At 37.3% G+C, this 15,590-nt stretch overlaps 4 protein-coding genes across 5 annotated transcripts in view; all 4 read left to right on the top strand.

Annotated features, from left to right (window-relative positions):
* Positions 1-473, top strand: part of LOC104820188 (cold shock domain-containing protein 3-like) — a 1,234-nt gene extending 761 nt beyond the window's left edge. The window contains exon 2 of the mRNA XM_019203135.1: positions 1-473. Within this exon, the coding sequence (XP_019058680.1) occupies positions 1-230 (230 nt within the window). The 3' untranslated portion in view covers positions 231-473.
* A 1,443-nt stretch (positions 474-1,916) lies between these two features.
* On the top strand, positions 1,917-3,049 carry LOC104819746 (rhodanese-like domain-containing protein 17). The gene is made up of 5 exons (XM_010549970.2): positions 1,917-2,149; positions 2,226-2,305; positions 2,452-2,522; positions 2,603-2,656; positions 2,774-3,049. The coding sequence occupies exons 1-5, from the start codon at positions 1,998-2,000 to the stop codon at positions 2,864-2,866; spliced, it is 450 nt and encodes a 149-aa protein (XP_010548272.1). The 5' UTR covers positions 1,917-1,997; the 3' UTR covers positions 2,867-3,049.
* Positions 3,050-3,301: 252 nt separating this feature from the next.
* LOC104819745 (protein EARLY-RESPONSIVE TO DEHYDRATION 7, chloroplastic) lies at positions 3,302-5,661 on the top strand. Of its 2 annotated transcripts, none has more exons than XM_010549969.2 (4): positions 3,302-4,375; positions 4,750-4,916; positions 5,051-5,135; positions 5,323-5,455. In XM_010549969.2, the coding sequence occupies exons 1-4, from the start codon at positions 3,417-3,419 to the stop codon at positions 5,324-5,326; spliced, it is 1,215 nt and encodes a 404-aa protein (XP_010548271.1). In that variant the 5' UTR covers positions 3,302-3,416; the 3' UTR covers positions 5,327-5,455. The 2 variants fall into 2 exon arrangements, with proteins under 2 accessions (XP_010548271.1, XP_010548270.1); XM_010549968.2 differs by having other exon boundaries at positions 3,304-4,375; positions 5,363-5,661.
* A 4,177-nt stretch (positions 5,662-9,838) lies between these two features.
* LOC104819744 (histidine kinase 1) lies at positions 9,839-15,540 on the top strand. The gene is made up of 13 exons (XM_010549967.2): positions 9,839-10,554; positions 10,701-10,943; positions 11,050-11,835; positions 11,974-12,221; positions 12,329-12,488; positions 12,673-12,799; positions 12,875-12,964; positions 13,043-13,237; positions 13,343-13,412; positions 13,560-13,602; positions 13,710-13,847; positions 13,942-15,021; positions 15,131-15,540. Exons 1-13 carry the CDS (start codon positions 10,297-10,299, stop codon positions 15,365-15,367), a joined length of 3,675 nt encoding a protein of 1,224 aa, XP_010548269.1. The 5' UTR covers positions 9,839-10,296; the 3' UTR covers positions 15,368-15,540.
* Positions 15,541-15,590: the final 50 nt, after the last annotated feature.

The following is a 15,590-nucleotide window of genomic DNA, read 5'->3' as shown; positions in this document are numbered from 1 at the left end:
GCGGCGGCGGAGGTGGCTCGTGCTATAATTGTGGTGGGTTCGGACACATGGCGAGAGATTGCACGGTCAGGAGACCGACCGGTGCTTGTTACGAGTGCGGCGAGACTGGTCACTTGGCCCGTGACTGTGATCGGAGAGGAAGCGGCGGTGGCGGCGGAGGAGGAGGCGGTGGCAAGTGCTTTAACTGCGGAAAGGAGGGTCATTTCGCAAGGGAATGCTCTGTTGCTTAATGAAGAACAAAGTTTGAAAGAAGAGTAACATTAGTGTATTCCTCTTCCTTTCACCTCTATCTATGAATCTTTTGTTGATGGGAATGAATTTGCCTGGTCCTTTTTTGGTGGGTTTTATACAAAGTGATGCTCTTTTTTTGGTGACTTTTACATTATATATACAGTTGGAGTGTTTCCGGGTAATGGTTCTGCTTATGCTTCTTGCAATTTTTGGCCTTTATAATGACTGATCTTGATTTCCTATATCCACTTGCTTTGTTTACTGTGAGAAAGTTTGGATATTTATCTCTTTTGCAATTCAATGGTGTGACGTTGTCTACTTGGATGATTATAGAAGCTGTGGCTATATGTGCAGTTGCTAGTTGCATTTGTGTTTTTTTTCTGAACTCTGGTCTCTCAATGGTGTGATCTTCTGCTTTGGAGTGTGGACTCTGTTCTTTACGGCCATAGAAAATGGGCCTCAGCCATTGTTACGGATGCAATCCATTGCCACACCCTCATTCTGGTGACAGCCAAGTTCAGTTCTTGATGTTCCTTTGATGGAGGAGATCTTGTGTTGGAACGGGTTCTTGTTTATAGAATTTGAACTGGTTAGGCAATCTGTGGCAAAAGATGCCCATATTCTTGCGTTTAGTATTGAAGGGTTTAAGCTTTAAGGCTATATATATATATATATATATTATGCATACATATGTATGTGTAGTGTATATGTAGATGTATATATATAGTGTATATGTAGATGTACATTTGACTTGGTCTCATGCACAAGAAAAAGCCAAATTATTCCATTAATCCAATGGAATTACAGCAAAAGGTATGCTAATCTGAGTTATTAAAAAAAATATTATATAGAAAATCAGAAGGAAAAGGATATATATGCATAATTTGAATCAAGCATCTCTCGGTAAATAAAATGCATTATGTTATTATATCAATGTAAAATTAGAATTTGCTTAATTTCCGTTTAATATATCGTAGCATATACATTTGCTTTTTTTTTAATGGGCCAAATGAATGTGAATCTTTGCAGAAAAAATATTGTTAATACATAATTTACGCACACAGAATATATATATATATATATATACACATGGGCGGACCCAAGTTATTAGGAATGGGCCCCCCATTGATCTCATGTAAATTTTCTTTATAAAATTTATAAAATTTTAAATATAAATATTGAAATTAAATTGTGCCCTTTCTCAAATATTTTTCTCCATATATATATATATATGGTTTGAATTGATGAAATAATATTTCAAGAAAATGGGTAAAGGATGATGAAACTTTATCTACAAAAAATACTGCAGAAATTAGAGATCTATGGTCAGAAAATTTGAAGTGATATATTTTTTTTGTATAGTGGTATAATGGATAAATTATAAAAAAGTATTGAGAATAAATATATGATTAAAGTACTGATTTGTGCTTCAGATATTTTACTTGACAAGACAAATTGCCATAAATAATTGTTAAAAAAATTGCCTATAGAATATCCTAATCTTAATTTCTAAACAAAATCCAACGGCCGAAAATAGCCACCGGATCTTGCCGTTTGTTTTCTTGCAGCTGGAAATAAAAATAAATAAAAAAAACCCACAGAAAATAGCCAACTGACATTGAACCAAGACAGCAAGACAACGCGAGATTCAATTGAAGAAAACATTTTATTATTTATTTATTTATTTGCATTTATATGTTAAAAGCTCTGATCTTTCAACACACACGCGAAAAGGGTTTTTCGATTTCCGCATCATAATTCAAAAGATGGAAATTTCTTCGTTCAAAGGATTGTTCGTTCTCCTTTTTCTTCATCTTCTTCGTGTGAGCTCTCTCTCAGAAACAAGAGCAGTGACGATCGATGTGAGCCAAGCCAGGAATCTGCTTGATTCTTCTGATCATGTTTTTCTTGATGTCAGGTCGAATTCCATAACTGAATCTCTCTCTCTCTCTCTGTTTGGTTCTCGTGTCTGAAATCGTTTAACTGCGTTTCAGGACAGTTGAAGAGTACGAGGAAGGGCATGTTGCTGCAGATAAGATCTTCAATGTTCCCTACTGGTTTTACACTCCTGAAGGTTCGACCTTTCTTCCTCAGCATCTTAAAACAATAGCACATATATATACACAAACACACACACACACATATATATAGATATGAATCAATATGCAATTGTGTGATGAGTTGATCCGAAGTTAACGATCTCTGGGCTCAAATCTTCAGGCCGAGAAAAGAACCCAAACTTCTTGGAACATGTTTCATCTCTCTGTAACAAAACCGATCATATTGTAGTGGTAATAACACTAAAGCACTTTCGATTCATCGTCCCATTTGTTGTTTTCGATCTCTGATATGCTTTTAAAAAAAAAAATAGGGCTGTAAATCTGGAATCCGATCTTTGCATGCAACCAACGATCTTCTCGACGCTGTAAGTATCATAAACCAAGAATCTGGAAACAAAAAGAGAGAGATTGTCGATCTGGGTTTGTGTCGTTTTCTGTTTCTTGATTGGTTGTAGTGAATGATTAAATGGATTGACGAACAGGGTTTCGAGGTTGTAAGAAACATGGGAGGAGGTTTTGTTGAATGGGTGGAGAAAGGATTTCAAATTGAAGCCGAGCAGAACGATGAGCTTTGAACCAGTAGATCCAGGCCCAATACCAAGCCCAAGAACAGGCCCAATACGAAGCCCAATTCCAGGCCCAAATGAGTTCGACCTCGTACTTTTTTTTGTATAAAAAAATTGATGGGTCATTGACCCTTTACATTAATTACATGTTAGAAAATATGTGCACAATATAATTACTCATAATTAAGATTATACCAAGTCAAGAATCCAAATTGAGAAATATATTAAAAATAGAATTATAAATAATTAGAATTATAAAATCTTAATAATTTTTTAACCGTCGGAAACAGCGCGGAATTCTCCCGAGACGGACGGTTAAGGAAAATTAATTCTATTTGTTTTTAAAAAATAACCGGTTTAGAGCTTAAACCAAGGCACATGACCGGGTTTAGACCGGTCCACGCTCTTTCTACGCGCAACTTCCACGTCTTCCCACCATTTTCAGATACTTGGCTCCTTCCCTTTTCCTCCCTCACTAAGTCTCTTCTTCGTATATACATATATTAGCCTTCATCATCTTCATCGGTTTCTGTGTTCGTATTCGGATCTCCGGCGAAAAATGGAATCCTCTGCAAACCCTAACCAAAAGCAACGATCTTCGCTTTACCCAGAAGTTGATTTCTCGAACCCAGAAGCTCCTCCCTCAAATCCTACTCCTTCCTCTTCTTCCAATCTATACCCTTCTCTCGATATGCACGATCTTGTCGACAATCTCTTCCCGGACCCGCCGGAGGATGACCCGGTCCGGTTTCACGCCTCCGCTCCCCCTCCGGCGACGGAGGAGGTGATCCTGCGGATTCCCGGCGCGATTCTCCACCTCATCGACCAGTCCTACAGTGTCCAGCTCGCTTGCGGCGATCTCACCGTTCTCAGTCTCGTGCAGGGCGGGAATGTCATCGCCGTTCTCGCTCGCGTCGCCGACGAGATCCAGTGGCCGTTGACCAAGGACGAAGCCGCAGTGAAGGTCGATGACTCTCATTACTTCTTCTCCCTCCGTCCCGCGAAGGAATGCGGTTCGGATTCCAGCGATGACGAGGCACCCAGCAAAAACCCTAAGTCGAAACCGGCGGAAGAGAACGCTATGCTGAACTACGGTTTGACGATTGCATCGAAGGGGCAAGAGCCGTTGCTTGAGCAACTTGATCGAATCTTGTCGGATTACAGCTGTTTTACAGTGCAACAAGTCTCGGAGAAGGCGAAGGAGAAAGGGGTAGAGGTGTTGGATGCGACAGTGGCGAAGGACACTTCACCGGCGGAGCTGAAGGGGGAGAGAAAGGAGATGATGGAGAAGCAATGTGCTGCGTATTGGACGACGTTGGCGCCAAATGTGGAGGATTACAGTGGGAAGACAGCGAAGCTGATCGCTGCTGGTTCTGGGCAACTGATAAAAGGGATTCTCTGGTGTGGGGATGTGACCATGGATCGGCTCAAATGGGGAAACGAGTTCATGAAGAGGAGGATGACGAAGGGCGAGAAGGAGAAGGAGATTAGCCCTGACACCTTGAAAAGGATCAAGAGGTATTGTTAATGTAACCTGCTTTAGCTCAATCGGATTTGGGTAGTCTTTGTATCTCTGTTTCGGATTCAAGAAGTGGTTTTTGCGGTGTTTCTGCATCTGGAACGAGAAATCTCTTTGTTCGGTTTCTAAATACAGAAGTGGATTTCCTTGAATGGGTGGACTTTGACTTCTATTTTAGGAAGATCTTTGGGTAAACTCTTGTCAGTATCTGCTTGAACTTGTACCAGACACTTTTAGTCAGCCTCTATCCTAAATATGGTATGGCATGGTTGATCTCCATTGATGAGTTTGGTATGCTTTGAAAACGTTTTCTGTTTCATAACCCCAGTGTTCGAACCATGGCAATGCTTTGGTCTTTGTTATGTATATGCAGGGTGAAGAGGATGACCAAGATGACTGAGAGAGTTGCCAATGGCGTGCTCTCTGGCGTTATAAAAGTTTCTGGTTTCTTCACGAATTCTGTGGCAAACACCAAAGCCGGGAAGAAATTCTTTAGCCTTCTTCCCGGAGAGATCGTTCTTGCAACACTTGATGGATTCAGTAAGTTGATTGATTATCCAATGGTTTTTCATTGTGTAGGAGGCGATGTGAATAATGTAAATGTAGCTGCATTGTGATACTTGGAACTCGGACTGAGCTATGCAACCTGGTAATGGTAATTTCTTGTTTGACAGACAAGATATGTGATGCTGTCGAAGTAGCAGGAAAGAATGTAATGGCAACCTCGTCAACTGTCACAACTGAACTCGTTGATCACAGGTAAACCGTTTCTTGTTCTTGTAATCACTTCCTACTTTGGGTAATCAATCATCCTCAAAGGATTTGGGGCTAGATACAACGTTCATTGTCTGGAACAAGGGTAATCCTCTGATGGGTTCATACTGTTTTGGCAAATATCATCAAACCTTTAACCATTTTCAAAGCTAATTCTCTCGTTTGGAAGCAGATGATGAACTCGAATAGAGGGTTTTCACCCATACGTGCAGGTATGGAGCAAAGGCGGCTCATGCCACGAACGAAGGGTTAGACGCTGCAGGGCATGCTATAGGAACAGCATGGGCTGCATTCAAGATCCGAAAGGCCATCAACCCGAAAAGTGTTCTTAAACCTTCAACGCTTGCAAAGTCAGCAGCAAAAGCTGCAGCTGAAGAGAAGTTCAAAAAGGGCTCCAAGTAGATTAAAAGAGTTCCAGACAATTTGAGTTTGGTTCTCATTTCGTGTTCTAAACTGCTGTTTTGTAATGTCTCTTGATACAATACAAGAACTAGTCATATTAGATTTGGTCTTTGTCCATAATTCTCTCGTTTGGAAGCAGATGATGAACTCGAATAGAGGGTTTTCACCCATACGTGCAGGTATGGAGCAAAGGCGGCTCATGCCACGAACGAAGGGTTAGACGCTGCAGGGCATGCTATAGGAACAGCATGGGCTGCATTCAAGATCCGAAAGGCCATCAACCCGAAAAGTGTTCTTAAACCTTCAACGCTTGCAAAGTCAGCAGCAAAAGCTGCAGCTGAAGAGAAGTTCAAAAAGGGCTCCAAGTAGATTAAAAGAGTTCCAGACAATTTGAGTTTGGTTCTCATTTCGTGTTCTAAACTGCTGTTTTGTAATGTCTCTTGATACAATACAAGAACTAGTCATATTAGATTTGGTCTTTGTCCATGTACTGTAATTAACTGTATGCTTAAAGAATTTTTTTTTTTTTTTTTTTTTTTTTTTTGGGCCTTGAAGGATTCTTACACATAGATTCAGATTTTCATATAGATTTGAAGGGGGGAACAAATTAAATCCTTTGAGATAAGGGGAGATTCCACTTGTGGAGGAAATCCCACCGTGGAATTGTATTCGGGGTGGGCTAACAGGCTGGTGTGGGGCCCATTGGCATCAAAGACCAAATCTGATACGACAAAACACATACGAACCCAAAAGGAGATTTAGAGTCCGACACGTGTCCTTCCTCCTCTCTTTTCCCTGTCGGTTTATTTCCCATTTATTTATAGGCCATGCTTAAAAAATAAAAATAGACATGTAACACACAAACACACACACGCATATATATATATTATAGTCCAAATAAATACATTATATTGAAACAATTGCTATGGGGAATGTAATCTTGAAAATGAAAGGATTTTCATTGTTATATATGGAGATGCTCAATGAATATATATATAAATACATATATATGAACAAGATATCAAAACTATTCAAAAAGAAATATAAATATTGTATAATTGTTTTGGTGGTGGGACTATATAGGATACAGATAGGCACACGCGGTCAATTTGTTTTTAACTGTTTAAAGTTTCTGAATAAGAAAGAAGGTTCGAACAGGAAACAGTATGGTGTTTTAGTTTTACTACATAAATAATTCTTTAAAATTAGATTTTGTTGTTTGTTTCTGATTTGGAAACTTTTTTTTTAATTTTGATATTACGAATATCATTATGAGTTACATCTAACCAATGTTCATTATGCACGTGTATAATATAATCAGAAATTGTAGGCATCTAAATTAGTTTATCTATATTTTGAATTTAAAAAGTGTTAGTTAATTTTCGAATATTGAAATGGTATGGCTTTAATGTTTTGGTTCATATAATTTAGACTATGAGTGATGATAACTTTTATTTTGAGTTTTGGCTTTAGTTTTTGTTTTTGGATTTTGATTTTTGATTTTTGGTTTTTAGTTTTCCAAATTTTTAGAAAAATTAAAATTATAAAATAATGATTATCATTTTTTTTAATTCTAAAAACTACGTCCATTCAACCCTTTAATTTCTAATATATATATATATATATATATATATATATATATGTGTGTGTGTGTGTGTGTGTGTAATATAAATATATGCACCCAACGCGGTAATGGAAACCTCAACGCCATGGATCGAATCATATACTCAATAAGTGTTGAAACCACCATCGAGTGTGAAGTGCTTCGTTTTCATTATCCTCTTATAGTTTAAACAAATTTAAATAAATATGAAAAAAATAAAAATCTTACGACATCTCCACTTTGATTTTTTTTTTCATTCGAAAACCTTTTTCTTATTATATGTTATTTTGTATTTTTAGTAGATTTATTTTAGTATTTATTCGTTTCATTGCCGTTACAATTAATAATATACCACAATTAGGAGAAAGTGACACACAAGATTAAAACATTATCGTACCTAATGATTTTCCTCGTACGGATCATAGGTAGAACTATTTTTCCAGGGCTTTATAAATTTCTATTCCTTAGTATCAATCACATAACTATTTGCATTACATTTAGAAAAAAAAAAATCAATTTTGGATGAGAAATTCAATCAAATAAGTTAATCCAAGAGTCAAATATATATTATTTCATAAATATTTTTAAATATTATCTTGTGCTAGGCTGCTATCTTTGATTATAAATTAGTAATTAATGACCATGGTTTATTTAGTAAGTATTGGAATTTAGTAATGAGGGTGATTAGGTAAGGACCATTAATTTAATTTAATATAAAAAGTTATTATGTAATAAAGTTTAACATAAGCACGCATATTAAGCCGAAACTTTACAAGGACTTCACTTGTGTTTGCATTGTGGTTTACTTACGTGGATTCTATAAACCATAAAAGAAAGTAATTATAATTTGTATTTATCAAATGCAAATATTTTTTTTTATCCTAGTTGACTAATATATTAACCATGAAAATTCTTACACCATAAATTGAAACTTTTAAGGGATAAACAAATCATTTGTAAAAAAAATCAATCAAATTCGAAATTCATTATACCTTCTATCCAAATTTTAGATATTTAGATTAGAATCCTTTCATATCTGTTTTTAATTTTGGTAATTTAGATGGTTCTCCAAACTTCGGACCAGAATACATCCACTCCGACTCCGTTTTTATATGTGAATTTAGTTATGGACATCAAAATTTTTGAAATTTAAATATTGATGGATATTTAAATCTATCAAGATATATAAATTTATCACTAATACCCTTAGTTTAATTAACAAAAAAATTCACTGTCGCGTGTGATAACTAATGTAATACGTTTTTCAAAATTCTTGCTTAAATTTTTTAATTTTTATCGATTTAAATCGAATACTTTATAAAAAAATATAAAAACTCGAAATTTGAGCATATATTATCCATAAATAATATTTAGATACTAGATATTGAAATATTTGAGTGGGTTGGTACCACCAACTTGGCATTCTCCACACAACAAAAAGGGATTAAAATTACTAAATGACCACCAAGAGGGGAGGGCTCATACAATGTTACAACAAAAAAAAAAATGTTCTTATTTTATAGTTTTCGCATGCTTTGTGACTTTGGAGGCTCAAAATCTTTCAAGATTCACACAAAATCATTACCTTTTCAATAAATTCTTCTAAAACCCTTTTTTTAGATTTCTTTTAGATTTTATATTCTTTTTCTGCTTAATAAAAAAAGAATTATCGGCATAATATATTTTTTGTACTTTTAGTTTTTTGTTTTTGAATTTTACTTTTTGTTATGTGTTTTTATAGTATTTATAAATCCAAAAAATAAATCTTTTGGTTTTTAATAAAATTTTTCACTAAAATAGTTTTCTAATTTTTTTGGAAAACTAAATTTACCGAAGAAGAAGTGGTGATATTGGAGGATTGTTTTAATTTATTATTAAAAAATAATTTTTATATTTGTTGTGGCCCTTTAGTTCTAACCTATAGTTTTAGAAAGAACATTACTTTTTTTAGAAAGTAAGTGGCTTTTTTTTTAACCACTCTGTAAGCCAATCCCAATTTTACTTTCATAAACAAATTAACTATTTTTATATTGATATTGTAATATAATATATTAAAACGATCAAGGTGCGAGTATAATTACAAACACATAATTAAAAACTATTTTTTTTCTGGAATAATAATAGTATAGGTTGGATGTCGGATTCACCAAGGTAAAACAACGTCCAAATCTATAGTAATTATAAGAATATAAATACGGTCTAATATTTATTAAACCGAATCAAAATAAGCTAAACCGGATTTACCAAACCAACCGCCAATGCACACCAAAAAAGATCAAATCTAAATTTCTCAATACTAACATTTTGGTTACAAATAGGTTCAATTTGTTCTACCCTAATTATCCACCGACCATGCTTTTAAGATTTGTTTCTTGATCTTCAAGTAACAAATATTCTTGTAACTTTTCATTTGAATTTTAGTCAAAACTAATGATCACTCTATTTTATGACAATTTAACCAAAAAAAAAAGAAAATAAATTTGATTATTCGTTAAGTTAAAGCCAAACCCAGAAAAAAAAACCCAAAGCTTGCGAGAGAGACAAGACAAAGTTAGGTCGTTTTAAAAAAAATGTAGAATAAATTAAAAAAAAAAAACTAAAAAATTCTGTGTCCGTACGGCCATTACCATCTACACCTGGCCTGGCCAGTGACCAAAGGGCCCTTACAGAACAATCTTCGAACAACTGCAGCCCAGATCTTTCTTTTTGTTTATTTCTTTTAAATTCTCTACCTTTGATCTAAAGATTTCATCTTTTTCCTTTTCTTTTTCCTTTATTTTATTCATGTTTCTTGGTTCTCTTTACATTTATGTCGAAACAGGATTGGGTTCTTGTATTTTCAGACCGTCTAATTTTCCCTGAAGAGTTCTTTGTGGATGAAGAATCACTACCCTTTTGAATAATTTTGAGAAGAGTGGCGATCTTTTCTTCGTGGGGAGAAGTTTTTTTTTTCTTAATGCTTTCGCTATTGATCAAAATAGTGGGGAGTGACACAAGAAGCAGTATTTTACTAATCACTACTCATACTTCCACCAAGAAATCCCCGACACAGAGAGACACATACAGAAACATACAGGAAGAACCTCAAGAGCCACATATAGATCGTTTGATGTGTTTTGTTTTTGTAACAGCGTGTCTGAAATGGAGAACAGGCGAGAGAGTAACTTCTCTGTTAGCATTGAGAGTTCTCCAGGCTGTAACTCGCCAATGGGTTCGAAGAACATCAGAAAGGTGTTCGATAAAATGACTGAGTGGGTTACCCCTTGGAGAAGTAACTCGGCGGCGCCAAGAGGACGGAGGATTTTCCGTGGAGATGTCGAGCAAGATGAGTTTCAGTACGCAAGCAGCCACTGTTTGTCGTCTTACTACAGTGTCTTTGTCGTTCGCCTTGCAATTATGGTTAGATGTGATCGTTTGATTTATAACCTTCTTGAGCCTTGAAAGTTTCGGTTTTCTCATCAGCATATGAAAGTCTGATAATCTGAAAACGAATCCATTTAGAAAGATGAAACCTTTTTCTAATTTTAGCTGGTGGGTTTGTGCAGGTCATGCTAGCGATTCTGATTGGGCTCTTGACCGTCCTCACATGGCATTTTACGAGGATATATACCAAGCAATCGCTTAAGACGTTAGCATATGGCCTCCGTTACGAGCTCCTGCAGCGTCCAATCCTACGGATGTGGAACGTTTTGAACACAACCTCTGAACTCACAACTGCTCAGGTGAAGCTATCTGAGTATGTTATCAAAAAATACAACAAACCAACAACGCAAGCAGAGCTTGTTGAGGTTGATTTCTAAAACCCTTTTCGGTACTGTGGCTGATCTGCTAATTGTATTTTGGGATGTAATTGGTTTGATTTGAGATATTTTACTTTGTTGTTCATTTTGTCAGATGTATCAAGCAATGAAGGATGTTACATGGGCTCTGTTCGCGAGTGCAAAAGCTCTAAATGCCATAACCATAAATTATAGAAACGGGTTTGTCCAAGCTTTTCACAGAGACGTGAGTAACGGTACATTTTACATCTTCTCCGATCTGACAAACTATTCAATCAGTGCAACTGAGCATGAAGATATAAGCATGTCACTCCTGAGAGGATGGAGCAACCAGACGATACACGGGAATTTGTCTGCCACTTGGTATCAGCAAAGGCTGGACCCTGTAACTGGAGAGAAAATTGGAAAACCTCTTCAGGTCCCTCCTGATGATCTAATCAACATCGCTGGAATCTCACAAGTACCAGATGGTATAGCTTCCTGGCATGTGACTGTGAGCAAGTACATGGATTCTCCCCTTCTCTCGGCGGCTTTGCCCGTGTTTGACGCTGCAAATGAGAGTATTGTGGCTGTTGTGGGTGTGACAACAGCACTTTATAGCGTTGGTCAGTTGATGAGAGAGCTTGTTGAAGTCCATGGTGGGCATATTTACTTGACCTCTCAAGAAGGTTACTTGCTTGCTACTTCAACCAATGGTCCTCTTTTAACGAATACATCAAAGGGGCCGGAGTTAATGAGAGCAGTTGATTCAGAAGAGTGGGTTATAAGGACGGGAGCTCAGTGGTTGGAGAGAACTTATGGGAATAACATTCCTCATGTGGTTCATGCTGAGAATGCAAAGCTTGGGGATCAGCAATATTACATAGATTCGTTCTTTCTAAATCTGAAGAGACTTCCTATTGTAAGTTTAATTTGCTTAGACATCAAACTTTTTCCCTTTTCCACAGTCTAGGATAAATTTGTATGTCCAGAATCCGATTATCTTTTTTCGGTTTTTGGTATGTTTCATGAGTGATGATTATGCCGCACATTGTTGCAGGTTGGCGTTGTCATCATTCCAAGAAAATTTATTATGGGAAAAGTAGATGAAAGAGCATTCAAAACTTTGGTCATTTTGATATCTGCTTCTGTTTGCATCCTCTTCATTGGATGTATTTGCATTCTGATCCTTACAAATGGAGTTTCAAAAGAAATGAAACTAAGAGCAGAACTGATAAGGCAATTGGATGCAAGAAGAAGAGCTGAAGCCTCAAGCAACTACAAAAGCCAGTTTCTTGCGAACATGAGGTTAGTCCATTACTCCCGAAAAGCTTCTGCTACACCAAATTTCACTTAATAATTTAACCATTTTAATATGAGCATTGGAATGTATTTTGGGCTTTTGTATATTCCAGTCATGAGTTGAGGACACCTATGGCTGCTGTGATTGGATTGCTAGATATTCTTATATCGGATAATTGCCTTACGAATGAGCAATATGCAACAGTAACTCAGATCAGAAAATGCTCTACTGCCTTGCTTCGGCTTCTCAACAACATATTGGACCTGAGCAAGGTGAGAATTAGAAGAAAAAACTTCAAAGCGTGTTTTGATACAATGAAAAAACTTCTAAGTTTTAGCCTTTTTTCCATGGTGACGTTCACTGAGCATTACAGCGGGAGTTCTGAATGAACATTTAGTCGGTTTGATATATTCCTTTGTCCTGAAACTAATATTTACCTGTTACTTCGCCGCTTAGGTTGAATCGGGAAAACTTGTGCTGGAAGAGGCTGAGTTTGATTTGGGACGAGAACTCGAAGGACTTGTTGACATGTTCTCAGTGCAGTGTATCAATCACAATGTTGAGATTGTATTGGACCTGTCAGGTATGACGCTTGATATTTCCTGTGACAAACAGTTTTTATCTTGACAAAAACACCGTTGAATTTTGTCTTTCTCAGATGATATGCCAACATTTGTTAGAGGAGACTCTGCAAGAGTTGTCCAAATCTTTGCAAATCTTATAAGCAATTCTATCAAGTTTACAACAAGTAAGTTCTGACATTTTCTTTGCTTTCTCCATGATGGAGATACACTATTACTAAACTTCAAGGTTGTCTACTTTACAGCGGGTCATATTGTTCTTCGTGGATGGTGTGAGAATGTGAACACTCTGAACGATGACAAGAACTTAGCGATTGACCGGAGAAAATCACTGGCTCCAATTAAGACAAAATTGGTGCAACCCAGAAATCACATGCCGAAGTTATATAAGAATGAGAACAAAACAGTTCTTTTGTTTGAGGTTGATGACACCGGATGTGGTATGAACTTGAGTTTCTCAATTCTTCTTTCTTTTTTCTCATCTATTTCATCTGGGATGCTCTTCCTGAGCTTCTGAAACCATTTTCTTTTGAGACTTTCTTCAGGAATAGATCCAAGTAAATGGGAATCTGTATTTGAGAGCTTTGAGCAAGCCGATCCCTCCACCACACGGACGTAAGCTATGCTCATTCCCTATCCATAATTCAAAACTGGATAAAAGTTCAACTTCTACATTCTAGAAACGATGAAGCACAAGTTGATTACAGTAACAAAAGTAGTGTAAGTTGAATCTATCCCCTGACAGGTCTGTATATCTTTCAGGCATGGAGGAACCGGGCTTGGACTATGTATTGTAAGAAACTTGGTGAGTAAAGCTACTTGAACCTGGAATTGAGGAACAATTTACCAAAGATTTGATGAACTTTGGAAGCAATAGTCTTCTGAATCCTGTTTCTTATGTTTGTATCACAGGTAAACAAGATGGGTGGAGAAATCAAGGTAGTAAAGAAGAATGGCCCAGGAACTCTCATGAGGCTTTGCTTGAGTCTCCAAACACCTGATACTACAGAGCAGAACTGCCAACCAGATTTCTTCAGATATGATCTGGTGGTCCGTACACTCGGTTGCCTGAACTAAACAGAAAGAATTTTTTTTACACTTCACTGAAAATTCGGTTTAAGTTTTGGTGTTTAAATGCAAACAGGTTTTGCTTGCCCTGTATGGTAGTGTGGGAAGAACTATCACGTCAAGCTGGTTGAGGAAATTGGGCATAGCAACAGTAGAAGCATCGGACTGGAACGAGCTGACCCAGATCATTCGAGACCTCTTCCAGACGGAAATCCAATACAAAGGCTTCGATTCCCAACACACGATTGCTGATTCACTAAAGGTAGAGCTTCAGAAGATACAGGAAATCAAGAACCCTGCATTTGTCGTTGTGGTGGAAATTGGGATTCTTGACCTCAGCACAGATATATGGAGGGAACAGCTCAACTACCTAGATAGATTCTCCAGCAAAGCAAAGTTTGCTTGGATGCTGAAGCACGATACCTCCAATGCGGTTAAAATGGAGCTCAGGCGAAAAGGGCATGTTTTGATGGTTAACAGACCTTTGTACAAAGCCAAAATGATTCAGATTCTGGAGGCCGTAATAAAAGACAGGAAAAAAGAAGCCCAGAAGAGAAGTTCTAGTAGTGGGTCGAGAAATGCAGGACATGGAGATGATGAATCCCACGAGTGCTTAGAGATCGATTCAACGCAGTATGACACTTGCAGTTCTGATGATTCCTCTGATGTGTCCAGAGAGAAACAAAGTGATAAGCTTTCTTCAAAGCGCCAGCCTCTCAAGAACGGCCTAGTCGACACTGCTCATCCATTTTCAGACAGCAATAATGACTCAACATCTGGAAGTTTGATTGAGTCTGAGCAAGCAAAGACCCAAAAACCAACGGAATATTCTGAAAGGGAGCATCCAGGAGATCGAGAAAACCTTTTGTGTTCGGGAAATGCTCCGAGTGAACAGAATCAGAAATCTCTTGAGGGCATAAGGATCTTGCTAGCAGAAGATACTCCTGTGCTTCAAAGGGTGGCCACCATAATGCTGGAAAAAATGGGGGCTATTGTAACTGTGGTCGGGGATGGTCAACAAGCAGTTGATGCACTCAACTACAGGCTTAACCCACAAGATCAGACACAAGAATCAGAAGATGACGCAGACAACATAAATCAGCAGAACTGGTTTCAGAACCCTGCTCCTTATGACTTGATCCTTATGGACTGCCAGGTAAAAATGGTTCCTTTATGGACTACCGGTTTCCAACAAAGAAAGATCCTAACTTTGTTTATATTCTGAACATTTTCTGAGAAAAGAATCTGTCTGAATTCATTCCCAGATGCCGAAAATGGATGGATATGAGGCAACGAAAGCGATAAGGAGAGCAGAGACAGGAACAAGAATGCATGTTCCTATAGTTGCACTCACAGCTCACGCGATGTCATCTGATGAAGCCAAGTGCTTGGAGGTGGGAATGGATGCTTATCTGACAAAACCTATTGACCGGAAGCTCATGGTCTCCACCATTCTCTCTCTTACCAAACCATCACCGTCACCATCACCATCACCATCTTGACTTGCATGCCATTCCACTTGAGCTAACAAGAGAGCTTCTTAGCTTCGGGAACTTGGAACTGTATATATGCATATATATATATATATACACGTGTGTGTGTGTATACATAGTGGTTTGTTAATGTTGAACACTTTAACAGGGAGGTTCTTGGAGAAGAAGATCTTGTTTTTTTTTCCTCTTTACTAAAACAAGGTGCTTTTTGATAAGTATACATATACATATA

Source organism: Tarenaya hassleriana, unplaced genomic scaffold, assembly GCF_000463585.1.
Source record: "Tarenaya hassleriana unplaced genomic scaffold, ASM46358v1 Cleome3, whole genome shotgun sequence".
NCBI classification, from domain to species: Eukaryota; Viridiplantae; Streptophyta; class Magnoliopsida; order Brassicales; family Cleomaceae; genus Tarenaya; species Tarenaya hassleriana.
The sequence above is the reverse complement of the archived record's forward strand: the minus strand, read 5'-3'. Positions and strand labels throughout refer to the sequence as shown.